The 13,613-nt window shown below is 40.4% G+C and overlaps 1 protein-coding gene across 11 annotated transcripts in view; it reads right to left on the bottom strand.

Annotated features, from left to right (window-relative positions):
• trim36 (tripartite motif containing 36) overlaps positions 1-12,652 on the bottom strand; it is a 29,488-nt gene extending 16,836 nt beyond the window's left edge. Inside the window, exons 1-6 of one of the 11 annotated variants that reach the window (XM_034118135.1) lie at positions 12,291-12,652; positions 7,604-7,850; positions 4,382-4,447; positions 2,567-2,647; positions 1,149-1,495; positions 396-542 (exon numbers count right to left, since the gene is read on the bottom strand). In XM_034118135.1, coding sequence (XP_033974026.1) covers positions 396-542; positions 1,149-1,495; positions 2,567-2,647; positions 4,382-4,447; positions 7,604-7,850; positions 12,291-12,353 — 951 coding nt within the window. In that variant the 5' untranslated portion in view covers positions 12,354-12,652. Of the gene's footprint in view, positions 1-395; positions 543-1,148; positions 1,496-2,566; positions 2,648-4,381; positions 4,448-7,603; positions 7,851-8,827; positions 8,969-12,290 lie in introns of those variants that run through there. The other 10 variants (XM_034118137.1, XM_034118136.1, XM_034118138.1 and 7 more) reach the window with 10 other exon arrangements.
• Positions 12,653-13,613: the final 961 nt, after the last annotated feature.

Genomic DNA, 13,613 nt, shown 5'->3' with positions numbered 1-13,613 from the left:
AGGCTGCTTTGACACAACACCATTTAAAAGGCTTTCTTAAAAGTGACATTGTGTTCAATCTCAGTTCAATTCTTGTTCTGAGAGAATTGTATTACAATTGTTGTAGGAGCTGCAACAATTAGTTAATCCATCTATAAATAAAAAAAAAAACAGAAATGTTTCATTGATAGGTGCAGATGTACCCTATCAAATATGGAGATATCCTGCTTTAAACTTTGAATCATCTTGGACCAAAGGATTAATCTAGAAAAATGAATCGATGATAAAAATGAACTGTTGGTTTTAGCCTTACTCCAAATAACTCATAACTTTGCACAGATTTATTCGACACCTCCACCACACCCAGAGGCAGCGGGCCTCTCCTCTCAAAGTGTTAAATGATGTGAAGGTGTTACCTTGAGGATCTTGTAGGCACTGCCCATGGAGGTGACTTTGTGGTTGGCGTGGGATCCTCCCAGTTTACAGAGGTGACACACTGGTCGTTTGCAGACCTCACAGTACATGTTCACCTTCTCCATCTCATGCTCTGGACACATGAGGACCTGATGTATTTAACAGAACAATGGGTTAAAATCAGAGATAAAATAAACAGCTCTTTAAATCTACAGTGATCGAAAACTGAAGTGAAACCGGAAGATTGCCTGGACATAAAAAGCTTCTAGACAGTTTTCTGTGAGCCATTTCCTGAAGTCTTAAAATAGAATTTAAAAAAAATCAGCACTTTTTAAAAGATCCTCAGAAAGAAGGCATGTTTGATCAACAAAAGGGATTGGAAAAGCAATGCAATTATATATTCAAACCAGTGACTCAAGTTTTCAACAAGGATTCAGATATTTAAATTATTATAGGATCTGAGCTTTGTAGTTGGCTAATTGCAAGGCCAACAACATTCCTGAACATCAGGTGATGATCAGGAAAACCAGACAGTAAAAGATTTCCAGCTGAATTCTCCTCAAACATTTAACTATTTCAAGCTAAATCTATACATGCTAATGTTTATTTTGGACTCATGTGACATCTTATCTCCTGAAAGATGTTCATAGTCCAACAGCTGAGTAAAAAGGTAGTGACTGTGTCTTTGAGCCTTTAGAAAACAACTGATAAGGGAAAATAAAGGCTTCACAAGGCAATTGATAGAGGACACTTGCCTTGGGCCTGAAGTTTGTGGTGGGCCCGACATACTCATGCTGAGCTTTGGGCGTGCCCCAGGGGTGGTGCAGCTTGAAGCACTCGTTGCAATAGCTGGCCTTGCAGTCCATGCAGCTCTTGGTGGCCTCCTGCTGCTGCGGAGGCTTACAGATGTTACACATGATCGCGACGGCTGCACGGGCGGCCTGGCGGTAGCGCTCGACAATGTTCTCCAGCGTGAAGTTACGGAACAACATGCTGATGCCTCGCTCTCCGAGGTCGATGTCATGCTGGCAGCCTGGGCATGGGATGGTGGTGACCCGGGGAGTCACAGACCCTCTGCGCCACCCCGGTGACGAGATGGAGCCTGGAGGAGAGTCAAGAAGGACAAGTGAGAAAAGATCATGCATAATCGAGGGTCATAGCTCGGGTCACCCAGTTTCAGCTCTTGACTGAGGCCCTATTTTGGCATGTGAACAACAATGTCTTTTGACTTGAAGTCAAACTGAAAGCATAGTTCCCAGGAGTTAAATGGGGGCTCTGAAAAAATGTGAACTCCCATTTGTGTTGAACATATTCTGGGCTGGAGTCACAAAAGAAGCATTACATCATCTGCATGATTTTCCAAGTATGATGTTAAGGAAAAAATGCCTTTGATAACACATAAGCCTTCACAAATAGGGTCTCAGTATGTCTCCCTTTGTGCTTCATTTCCACAATGACCACTACTCTCTAAAGACATGGCTGTATGGGGCAAGACATCAGTACAGGCAATTTGTTTAGCAGTTGTCATTATAGTTAAATAAGTCCAAGAAGGGAGACTTTCCAAGAGTACTGGGGCAGATTGAAAACACAGGATAGTTACAGGGAAGATGGCATCCTTGGAGCAAATAGAGAGTGCACTGTCGGTATGAGAGATCAATTTAAAACGGCAAGTCATTTAACATTTACCATGGGAATGACAAGTATGCAAGTGCTCACAATGATCTGGACAAAGGAAATAGTTACACTTACCTAGTATGAGTGATTACAAAAATAGAAAAGTATAAAAAACACAAAGCATATTTAAAAATCAAGCAATGTAACAGAATTACATTGTGTGAAGTAGAACTTAAACATTTTAAATAAAAATGTCTTGAATTCACATTTAATATTACATGTCCAGTTCAATGCATCAACACTTATCTTCATAAGACAGCAAAACTCCTCTTAAAGCAAAGCTGCTTTAAGAGTTTCTCACGACAGTGTGCTTGTTACAGATGCAGCAGCATTGGAACAAAGCAACAACACAGTCACATGAGGGGAAAAAAAGGAGCTGTAGCACAAGGTCACATCACAGACGCAAGCATTGGGGAACGCAAAACACTGTTCAACACACTCAAAGCCAGCAAACTGAACTTGCTACAAGGCAAAAAAAATGACAAAAATATTGCATCACGTTTTTGGGAAAGAGGGGAAGAAAGGAGTGCTGGATTTATCTCAGTTTGCAAGCCAGTATTTCCACTTCGTTTCCGAGGACCTGAAAATTAAATCAAACACTCCTCAGGTAAGCGAAATACAGGAACACACGACATAAAAACCACACTTTGCAAAAGGTGACGCTCAGGGGAAAGCAGGGGCAGAACAGCAAACGTAAACTATGTGAAATGTGTAGCCATGTGCATGCCGTGTGATGTGAGCAGAACTAAAGACTGACAGTGCAGGGACGCTTAACTACCTAGAGGTCAAATCTGTCTGAGACCAGACAACAAACTGAAATATGGAGCTTTGTTTGCCACAGATCAATGACTCTACCTACCTGAATTCATATGACAAAGATGGACGTGGTGTGACTGTGAAAAACTTAGTCTGATAATGGTGATGACGGTAAAATAAAAGTCATTGGATGAGGAGTATGGCAGACAATATTTGACTTTGATGATGAGTGAATGCATGCATACTGTATTCATGTGCATGTTAGGTCACTGCATATTGACTCAGGCTCTGCTGTAAGGACAGCAGAGTGTAAACGAACACCAAGCAGACTGGAGATGCCTGCAGGAAAGTGTGTGTGTGTATCTGCAGAGGGAGGCAGAGTGGAAGGCAGAAACTGACGAGTCATTGCAGAGCAAAAAGGGCTTGGTTTTTCCCCTGCACTGATCAGACTGCGTCTGATGCTTGAACTGACGTAGCATTGCTACTCAGAAAGTAAATGTAATCGTCTTCACGTATCTAAAATTAATATTAAACAATGTTCATGTGCATTTAATTTTGTATTGTTTCAATGTAAATAATAAAATAGAGTCCTGTTTATTAAGGCCTGTTAACAAGTCTATTTTATAATTTCAAGGCAACTCCTGGAAATTAGTATATTGACAAATACATATCGTCTGTGCTTGAAATGTTTCTATAAACCACTGAGCTTGTCAAATACCTACACGAGTAGGCCTAATCAGAGCAACAGATCTCAGTTATTATCTCATTATTCAGTCTTGTTTTACTTGGCCAGAAATCTGACACTTTTCAATTAATCCATCTTACCCAAAATGATTAGAAGTAGGCTGGAACAGGTCTGCATTCTTATAAACTGTTTCTCAAGCACTAATCATTTTTACCCTAAAGGCACACAGGTATCAGTCAGAAAAATCCAGTTAGGAATCTTAGCAAGCCCAAGCACATTGTAGGTTTTTCTTCAGTGTCTGCGATTGACTCAACAGTTCTCCAGCTCAATAAAAAAAAAAAAGCTTAACTTGCCAACAGGTTTTTCGAAATAACTAATAAGCCAAGCGAGTGCATGCACATACAGTTACTTCAGTCTTGGCACCTTTTAATTCCTTTTTGCTACTTGCCAAAACTCCTCATCAAGGACTAGCTTTATTTGATTCTCATCTCTCCTACTTTACCCTATTCCTCTAGTCAGCCTCCCTGTATGCTGACGCATCATCGCTTTAAGGGTTTCACCATTCCCCTCTCGTTTCCAAACATAAAAAAGCCTTATAACCAAAAGCTTGCAAAACCCTCTAATCACCTTTAAAGCCCTTGTTAAATCTGGAATGAAAATTAGATAACTTTTAAGCTCAGTAGACATTTTTTTAAAAAGGGGTATATTATTTTTAATTTATAACTTAAAATTCAGCAGCCACACTAAATCCGCTGAAAAGTAACTAGCCAGTGGTGTGAGTTTGTATGGTCGTGTGGACATGGCTGAAGAAGACTAGAGAAAAGGAAGAACCAAACTAGGGTTTCACAGGGTTTCTAGTAACACTGTACTCACTACTACAGCTATTCAAAAAACGGATCCCGCGTCTACCTCGACTTCCCAACGACCTTCGCACTGTGGCTGCAAGCAATGAACAGAAAAGTGAGGTGAGACCAACATGAAAAAGAAACAATGCATAATGTGAAGTGACGTGAGAAACCATTTTTAGTTAAACGTGACAATTAAGAAACAAAGCCAACTTAAAAGTTAACACAAGAAAAATCTGGTAATGCAGTTTATAGTGAAACAAACAGTGTGTTTAAAATATACATACAACCATACATACAGGATGTGAACAGTTGTTAAAAGTAAAACCAACTCTTGATTTGTGCACTTAGCCTAGTTTTGAAATATCAATGCAACCTAAGTGTACTGTAAAATGTGCATTAAAGGAATACCTTAGTTTGGCATTTTGGGAGACATGATTTGACTTCTTGCCAAATATGAAGCTAAACCCAGGAAATGATTAGCTTAGTTCAACTGGTATTAAACAAAATTAAAAAAACATTTAAAAAAAAACAGGAATACAGCTAGCTTGGCTCTGTCCAAAGGTAAAAACATCCTAAAAAAGAAACAATACGACCAGCCTTTTATAGTTTTTTCCCAAGTTAAAACAAACTATACATGTGTTCATTGACTGTTCACTGAACCCCTCCCACTGGACCTACAGCTTTAGCCTCAGATTTCAATCATGAATTCAGAGCTACTGTTAGCTTAATTAGCTCACAGACAAAATCAATAGTCGGAAGTGAGAAAAGCGAGGCATGCTTTTGTCTACCTTGTTTTTAAATTAGGAAACCATCATATTTGTGTGCATACATTCGAGTTGCATAAATCATTACCTCCAACGTAAAATAAAAAATATATACTTATTTCCCAATATGTTCAAGCAGAAATCTTAAAACCAACTTTTCAGTGCACTTGTCAAGAGTTAGCTTTTCAACAACAATGCATCATGCTCCGTTATGAGCCCCGGCAACAGAAAATAAGATGTTGATGGAGTTTTAGTAGCCGCCTTGCCTCTCTCCATGCCCAGCAAGACTTGTCCAAGCTGCACACTGATAAATATAGCCTTAAGTCTTTTCTTTCTCCCTTCACCTAATCCCTCATTCATTCCTTACAGGCAGGTCGCGTCACCATGGCTACAAATGATCTGTTCTCCCAGTGTTGAGGGGGCCGGCAGAATGCTTGGTTGTTCTGCCCGGGTGTTTATTTGCTCATAATGTACTTTGAGGTTTCCCAAATATTCTTAAAGCACAGATAACTTGCATCATGTAATCTGCCGATTAAATGTATTTTACACAGAAATCCTGTTTGTAAATCCCCAAGGGAATTACACAATACCAAGGGAATTCCACATTTCCTTATGAGATGCTGCTAAATTCAGTTTTAAATTACTTAACATTCTGCATCAATTCACAATGAGTCAGAATTAAACTAGAAAATACGTTGTCCTTCAGCACAAACTCGCTTTTAGCAAGGCGTGAGATTTGTTTACACAAAAAGCAGTATTTGAATATTTCCTGTGTCAACAGATGCAGTCCTGCAAGTGAAGAATGAATTCATTCAGGCTGAAAAGGGGAGTCTGAATGAGGAAGGCTGTGTTCAAGGGCCCGCTCTCAGAGGTTTGGATGAATAGCTCCCAAAAAAGTAGTTCACCTCCCCTCCCTGTACTCTGGGGATCCTATTAGCTCTGAGGCTACGTGGCATCTCAGTTAAATGGATACCAGGTTACACCAAATACCACTAAGTTTCATGTAGTAGGGGGTCATTGATTATACGCTTTCAATTTGATACAGCTTTAACTGTTAATACAACATGAAAAGTATGTTAAATATTTTGTTAGCCAAAATAAAAGATAGATATATGACATGAGCACTGGTCGATTTGACCACCTAGTAAACTTCAAAGGGATTGGTATTGGTTTTATATGTATTCTGTAAGATGTTGCACTATCAGTAGGACCTACATTTGCTTTGTTACCATTATTCATTATGAACCCACATTAGAATTAGTAGGCAATGTAGAATGGAAGTTTGACACAACTCTGTTTTTCTCAACTAGAGTGGACAAGACAAGAGTTCAAATGAGAAGACGTCTTAATACAAATGGCCGGTAGCCCAGAGCTCTCAGAAAGCAGAAAGACAGCTTTGTGTCCAGTCATGCCGTTTTTAAGGCTTAGACATTGACCTGCTCAGGCTTGGCTGCAGCAGTGCCATGTGTTCAGCAGGAAACATAACATTTGTTGTGACAAGTCAATTTAGCTACCTGCAAACACCCGCAGTTTTTCCTGCCTCCAGCTCAGCTTGGTTATAAGATTCTAAAATACCTTAAAAGATGTGCTTTGTTCACTCATGTGTACACAAGACACACATATGCCTATATATCCGATTAAAATACATGAGCCCCTGCATGCTTGACGGGGATGTTTGATGCCTCTGGGCAATCGGAGGCAGACAGTGGAGACAATTAGGGCTTGAGAGAGCTTGTCAACATTTCTTTCTAGACAAAACTACAGCTTGTCAAAGTTCCCCTGCTGTCTCTTTAATGAAGCCAGGATTAGAGGCAGAAGTGATGACTGACAATGTTACAGCCAAGCCGTAAAATGATTAAATCACTTTTTATGATCGCTCTTGTTTATGTGGGACAAGAGAGGGAGGAGGGGCAGCGTCTGTGCCACACCGAAACCCAGATATCAAACAATAAAGCTTGGTCCATTGTTGTATTGCTCAACGTTTACATTTGCATCGTCTCCTTTGTTGGTTAGCTATTCATTCAAATTCAGTTTCTGTGTGTGTGTGTACACATTTATTTTTTTATATAGATATTTTTCAGCATTTTGTCCTTCGCTAAGCAAGATAAATGTCAGGCTCCAGCCACTGAAACCTGTTGAATGCAGCCACTGAGATGATAGTTGAACTAAATGATGACAGGAAGTTGGCATGACAGGAAAGAAAAACTCATACTGCCTTCCTTGGAAGTTTCACAGACAGCCAAAGATACATTCAATACTTGCACATCCTGTGCCTGATTAGCTTCCATCAGCTCACATAACTAAAATGGTAGGGATGCCCAACAACATAGTGAGACCACTGTTCCTACTAAAGCCTCAAATGGATTTCAAAAGAGAAATGCGAGATCCACTTCCCTGCACTAATCTGTACATAATAAGATCCTTCCTGTAAAGATCATATTTGTTCAACCTATGGAGAAAAACTAATATTTCTGGCTCCTTACCCCGAGACCCACCTGATCTCACAAGCCTGTCTAGCCTCTCCATGGACGGGGAGGGCACCCTGGACCTTGGGCTGCCCGGCATTGAGCACTCGGACCCGGCATCAAAAGAGTCCTCATGGTTGAGCATGAGAAGCTCTCTGACACACTTGTGGCAGACGCTGTGCTGACAGGGCAGGATCAGCGGGTGGGTGAAGAGCTCCTTACAGATCGGGCAGATCAGCTCCCTCTCGATGTTCTTGATCGGGACCTGGAGATGGAGACATGATTGTTTAAAAAATGCCATGTAAACATTTGTCAGTTTTTGAAGTTAGGAGTTTTACATGAAGCACCACCTCGCAGCTGCTGTTGTCATTTACCATCATTTAAGTTGAGATGAAGAAACAAAGGAACAGAAGGCTTCACAGATCAGTCTGGAATAAGCTTGGCAACCTTAGACGTGGAGGCAAGGATACAGCTGTCTGTGATTCTTTGAACAATAACCTATTATTAGTACATATTAGATGCAGCTAAAATAGGCCTATTGTCTGCATTTTGAGCTGTGAAAACAGCACTTTGCTGAGAGTGCGGTGGGAAAATTGGCCTTATTAGGTGGGTTGATAGAGATAAGTACAATTTAATTTTTTTTAACAGCTTCAACTTTACTTTGAAAAGCTCTGATGCAGTGACAATGACAGCCAGCTACGGTGTCTTTACCATGTTTCTGATACATTACATAAGCCAGGATTAAGCCCAGCTAGCTAAATATAGACAAACATTGAAATACAAGATTCCAGCAGCTCACGTTTTTACATAAATAAGACTATTAGATAGACTTTCTACGAGCTCCAGCGCTAAAACTGCCCTCTCACGGACTGATTAGTTCATTTACTGCAGGTGGTGGGCTGAAACATCCCCATAAAGTTTATCTTCCTCCTGCTGTGAACAAATATTCATTTAGGAAAAACGCCTCTGCACGCTTTAAAAGACAATAAGCAGAAGGATAGAGGAAGTTTAACCAGAAAATAGACCAACTTTAGCTGTCCCCAAGCCTGCTCAAAGCGAAATCTTTCGTTAAAAATCTTCAACAATGGCCAACTAAGTAATGAATGGACACACTGGGGGTAGTTTACAGCTCTAATAGCGTTAACAATGTCCGGGCTCTTAATATGCACAGCAGAGAAGCTACATGTTGAACAATGACGGGACTAAAACACGTTTTGATGAATTGTCTTTTCTCCCACTTACCGGAGCTATGCTGATACGCCGCATCTCTGCAGACATGGGGAGGGAGAAACTATAAACCTCAGGGTAAAACAACACCTTATCCGGCGATTTCTGTTCGAGCTCAAAACAAAGTTTTTCGGACGGGAGGAGAAGATGCCGACAGCCACGGCTCAGTGAATTTAATAGAGTGACGCTGCTGTGAATCAGCGGCAGGGGGTGCGACACACACAGGGGGAGGAGAGAGAGGAGGGGGGAGGATCTCTATAGTCCTAATGCTGCTTTCATGTGCTGCTCGTAAACTTTCTTTAACTCATCAATCCAACATGTCCTTCCGGGTTTTTTAGCAGGCATTGGAAGGTGAGAGTCTGCAGTATTTCTCCTTTGTCTCCTTGTTTTTTTTTTCAATCCGAGTGATTTATATGTAGGTTAAAAATAACCAATCAAGTTATTTATATCCCATGGTGAAAATAGTCGACTGCACCTAGAAACCTTGCTTTCAAAATGTGAAAGTATCAAGGCTTTCTCAGCCAAATGTACTCAATTCTGCAATTCTTCTACTGCAGAAATGGTCCCTGACAGTGTTTTAGCATTATACATTATGTTTTTTTATCATTTTACTGTTGTTGTGGATTTGCATTCTACTGATGTTTGTGTTTTAGGTTGTGCTAAAAGTACAGTATTTACCTATAAATTGTAGAGAAGTAAAAAAAGGTTGAATAACATGGAATACTCAAGTAGGGGTATGTAGCTCAAAATTGTACTTAGGTAGGCTGAATTAACATACTTAGGTTTTCTTCTCCCCATGGCAATACACTGCTAGCAGGTTAATAACTTTCATACTATATTTGTTACACACAAAATGAAGCAGTTGACTCAAACAATAATACTAACAGATGTGAAGAGGCAAGGATGTTGCGATCGAAGAATAAAAAAATTGCATACATTGTAATTGAGGAAAAGGAATGGGGTGGTGTGTGTAAAATGTATTGTGTCTGCAGATGTTAACATCACAAAATAATTGAACTCGTAAGAGGAAAAATAATGTGTGTTTTATAATGCAAAGAGAGTGCAAAGAGTGCAGGAGTTTGGCATGTGTGATAAACTTCATTAGTTTAGAAGATACGTTTGTGTATATCAGTAATTCAAATCTAAAGTTAAACAAAATATATCAACTTCTACACACCATTCTTCGTGTGTGTATAAAATAGGCTAATGAGGTTTCAGAGTCTGACAGTAGGCCACTGTATTCAACCCTCAGAAGGTTCCTAGGCTACTTTTTAAAAGAGGCCTAAGTAAGCTATAATTTCTGTTTGCAGTCACTACTATTGTCAGGGTCCTTTCATTCTTTCAGGGTATTTATGATCTGCTAATCGCTTTCTGCAGTGCCGTTGCTTAGGTCTGTAGTTCATTTTATTGTACATTAGGGCCCCCTAGCAGGTCAACCCAACAATGGTTTGGAACAAAATGGACCAAGTAGCAGATTCTTGAGAGGGAGCTATCTTTAGGAATGGAAGTGTAGCATTACAACGCTGGGCAGAAGCAGAGACTGAGATGGGTGAAATGTTTGAATTAATGCACAGTCACTGCAGATAATAATGTAATCTATTTCCCTTCTTAGAGAAAACAGTGTCCTAAACATTTGACCATTGACCAGGTAATGCATTTCTGGGCATGGAAAATAACGTTATAAATACAAAATTGCATTTCTACAGAGTATGTAACCTTGGCCCAAACCTATAATTTACTGTTTAACCCAATGTAGTGAGACATTGTCGAATCAAGACGGATACTTAGGGAACACTATGTCTGCAAGTCTCTTGTGCAAGCTGTTTTGATAATGTAGCCTAAAAGAGACAACAATGCACTCTCTCACAATAGGACCGCTGTTATGTTGTGTTTACTTTTGTTGGAATAAAAATGTAAGCTTTTTCGCTCTGTCAACACAGCCATAAGAGTAAACCGTGTTGATATTAATGTGAAAGAAAGGCTTGATTACATTAAAAAAATATTCCTGAATTCAGCTACTGTAGCTAGCCAGTGAGTCAATCGTCGATCTAGTTCACGTCTTCTCTCTTTTTTTATGCACCACATGAAACACACACACACAGCTCATTCATCCATGGCTGAATGTCACAGATTGTGTGAGCAGGAGAGATTCATTTCAACACATTCTGTCAGTCTGAAACAAATGGGTGAAAAGGAAAAACAGACCCCCCCCTGTGCACGCGCGCGCACACACACACACACACACACACACACACACACACACACACACACACACACACACACACACACACACACACACACACACACACACACACACACACACACACACACACACACACACACACACACCCACACACACACACACACACACACACACACACACACACACACACACACCACACACACACACACCTCAGTAACCCAGTGCCCCATCTCACCACACAGCTGCTGCCAAGTGTCCCACATATTGACAGGAGTCTGTGATCGGCCTGCAGCACTATCTAACTACCAAGATACTCACTGACTTGGACCTCTAATTAAACTCTTTATGCTCACGTTTTTTGCTCTAAGAATAGAAGCGCTGATGCCTTAAAGCCACTAGACCTTGACATAGAATAGAGAATATAGGTCTTTGTAGGATGTAGGTTGTTAACTTCTTTGTAAAGAAAAAGGGTCAGATCTTCTTACAATATCAGAACAGAGTTATGGGGATTTGTCACTAATATAAAATACAATTACAGGGCAGGCTAAAGATTAAGATTATACCAAGATTTAAGAACTGCATAATGGTGGCATTAGCTCACAGATTTTACTGGAATATGATAGAACAGAAAAGAGTGGAATAAAAAAGAAGAGGGTGTATTACTAATCTGTGCAATGAATAAAGTGTAAAATATAGACAGACAAACAGACGTATAGACAGATAGACGTAGATAGATAGATAGATAGATAGATAGATAACAATAATTATCTTTATAGACTATTCAATTAATAGGCCGGATTAGGGATTATTTCTATACTATTACAATGTTGAAATATAGTCTATACTATAATTATAGAGGCACATACACTATTTGATAATATTAGACTTAATATTGATGTCAATGATTAGTATGATGCAATTAAACTGAATGCCTGTAATGAATGCCTTGATCAGAATAGCAGACACACCTGAAATCGTGTTATAGTATAGAATAGAATAGGGGTGGGTTTCACTGTAATGGCTATTAAATCAACATAACAGGAGATAACCCCACATCATGCTACAATATTAGAATACAGTAGGCTAGCATGATACAATACAATGTGACATAGATGAATGGAAAGCGTTGTAACAGGCTGCGGTCAGTGTCTGACAGCATCCTTCCCCTCCCCTGACAGCCCTGCAGGCCGGCTCTGTGCTGTTTGCTGTCGGCAGCAGGATGACAGACAGACCGCTGCTGTCAGAAGGACCGTAAATCATCCGGATCTCACTCACCTCGCCCCGTTCGATCCGCTCCACGATGCTGGCGAACTCCGCCATGTCCTCTGAGTCCGACATGGCTGCGGTCTGATGGTGGGAGATGTTGCAGCAACCAGGTATAGGATTGTAGTAAATGTAGAAAAACACACAGAGACAAACAGCAGCTGCGGCTTAAGCAAACAGGATCAAAAGCTCCACAGCTTCAGAGGGGAGGTGAGATAACATGAAGAGAGAAGAGCTGCTGCTGAGACCATATCCTCATCATCACCATCCTCCTCTCCCTCCCTCCGCAGGAGACTGTGTCTGTCCGTAGAGTCTAAAATACATGCGCCGGCTGCAAGAAGCACATTTTTATTTTAGTTTGCCTCATCTTCGAAGGAAACCCCGCCCTCATCTCCTCTACTGTACCTCTCCCTCAACGACGATGTCTCCACTCACTGACAGAGCTCTTTGTATCCCCGAGCTCTGCGTGGCAGCTCGTTTTAGCCATCATCACTAGAAATATACATTATAATCTCACATTGAGGATTAAAGGGGCGGGGTGGGGGGTCGTAAATCTTCTGGTGCTGCATTCAGTCAAATTGGACATTTACGCATGGTTGGCAACGCACTCAAGTGTGCATACATGCATTGTTTTGTTTGGGCTGATTTCTGCCCGTTGCGACCCAAATATGTGACAGCATACTGTCATGTCTCATAGTGCCGTTTGTTTCCTGTCATGAATCTGTGATGACAGTTTCAAATACAGACCTGTTTTTTGCATGATCCGGAATGCGTGTGTGATGCCGGATTAAGTTTGTGTGTTTTATGCCACTTGTTCCGCGTCACCAGATGGCTTCATGTAGACAGATTCCACCCCATTGAGCACGTGGAGGGGGACAACCGGGCAGACTGCCCTGACGGAGGAAACGATGCATAACAAAACTAATAACTCATCTTCTAACTAACTAATGTTCCCAAAAGCACTGAGATTATCACTGTGTATTGCACTGACTGGAGCAACATGATTTCATTAAAAATAAGAAAATAAGCTTCTTCCATTTTACTGTTGGATGGAAAATCTAAATTGGGAAAAAATATGGAAAGTAACAGTAATCTACCAATTTCTGATGTTGTATATGTCTTTAAACGTGGTAATACATGTTAACAAATGTCAATATCAAAATAACTGTCAGGAATATTAAGTGCAATTTTATTTGCTGGCCAGAGATAAATTAACCATTAATGTACCTTTGATAAACAATATGACTGTTGTAGTGATCACTGATTCATACACTGGGGTTACACTGTCCATATTAACGTTTAATAATGGATCTATAACCCTTCATAACAATTTGT

The sequence above is a fragment of the Trematomus bernacchii genome, unplaced genomic scaffold (assembly GCF_902827165.1).
Source record: "Trematomus bernacchii unplaced genomic scaffold, fTreBer1.1, whole genome shotgun sequence".
In the NCBI taxonomy this organism is placed as follows: domain Eukaryota; kingdom Metazoa; phylum Chordata; class Actinopteri; order Perciformes; family Nototheniidae; genus Trematomus; species Trematomus bernacchii.
The sequence above is the reverse complement of the archived record's forward strand: the minus strand, read 5'-3'. Positions and strand labels throughout refer to the sequence as shown.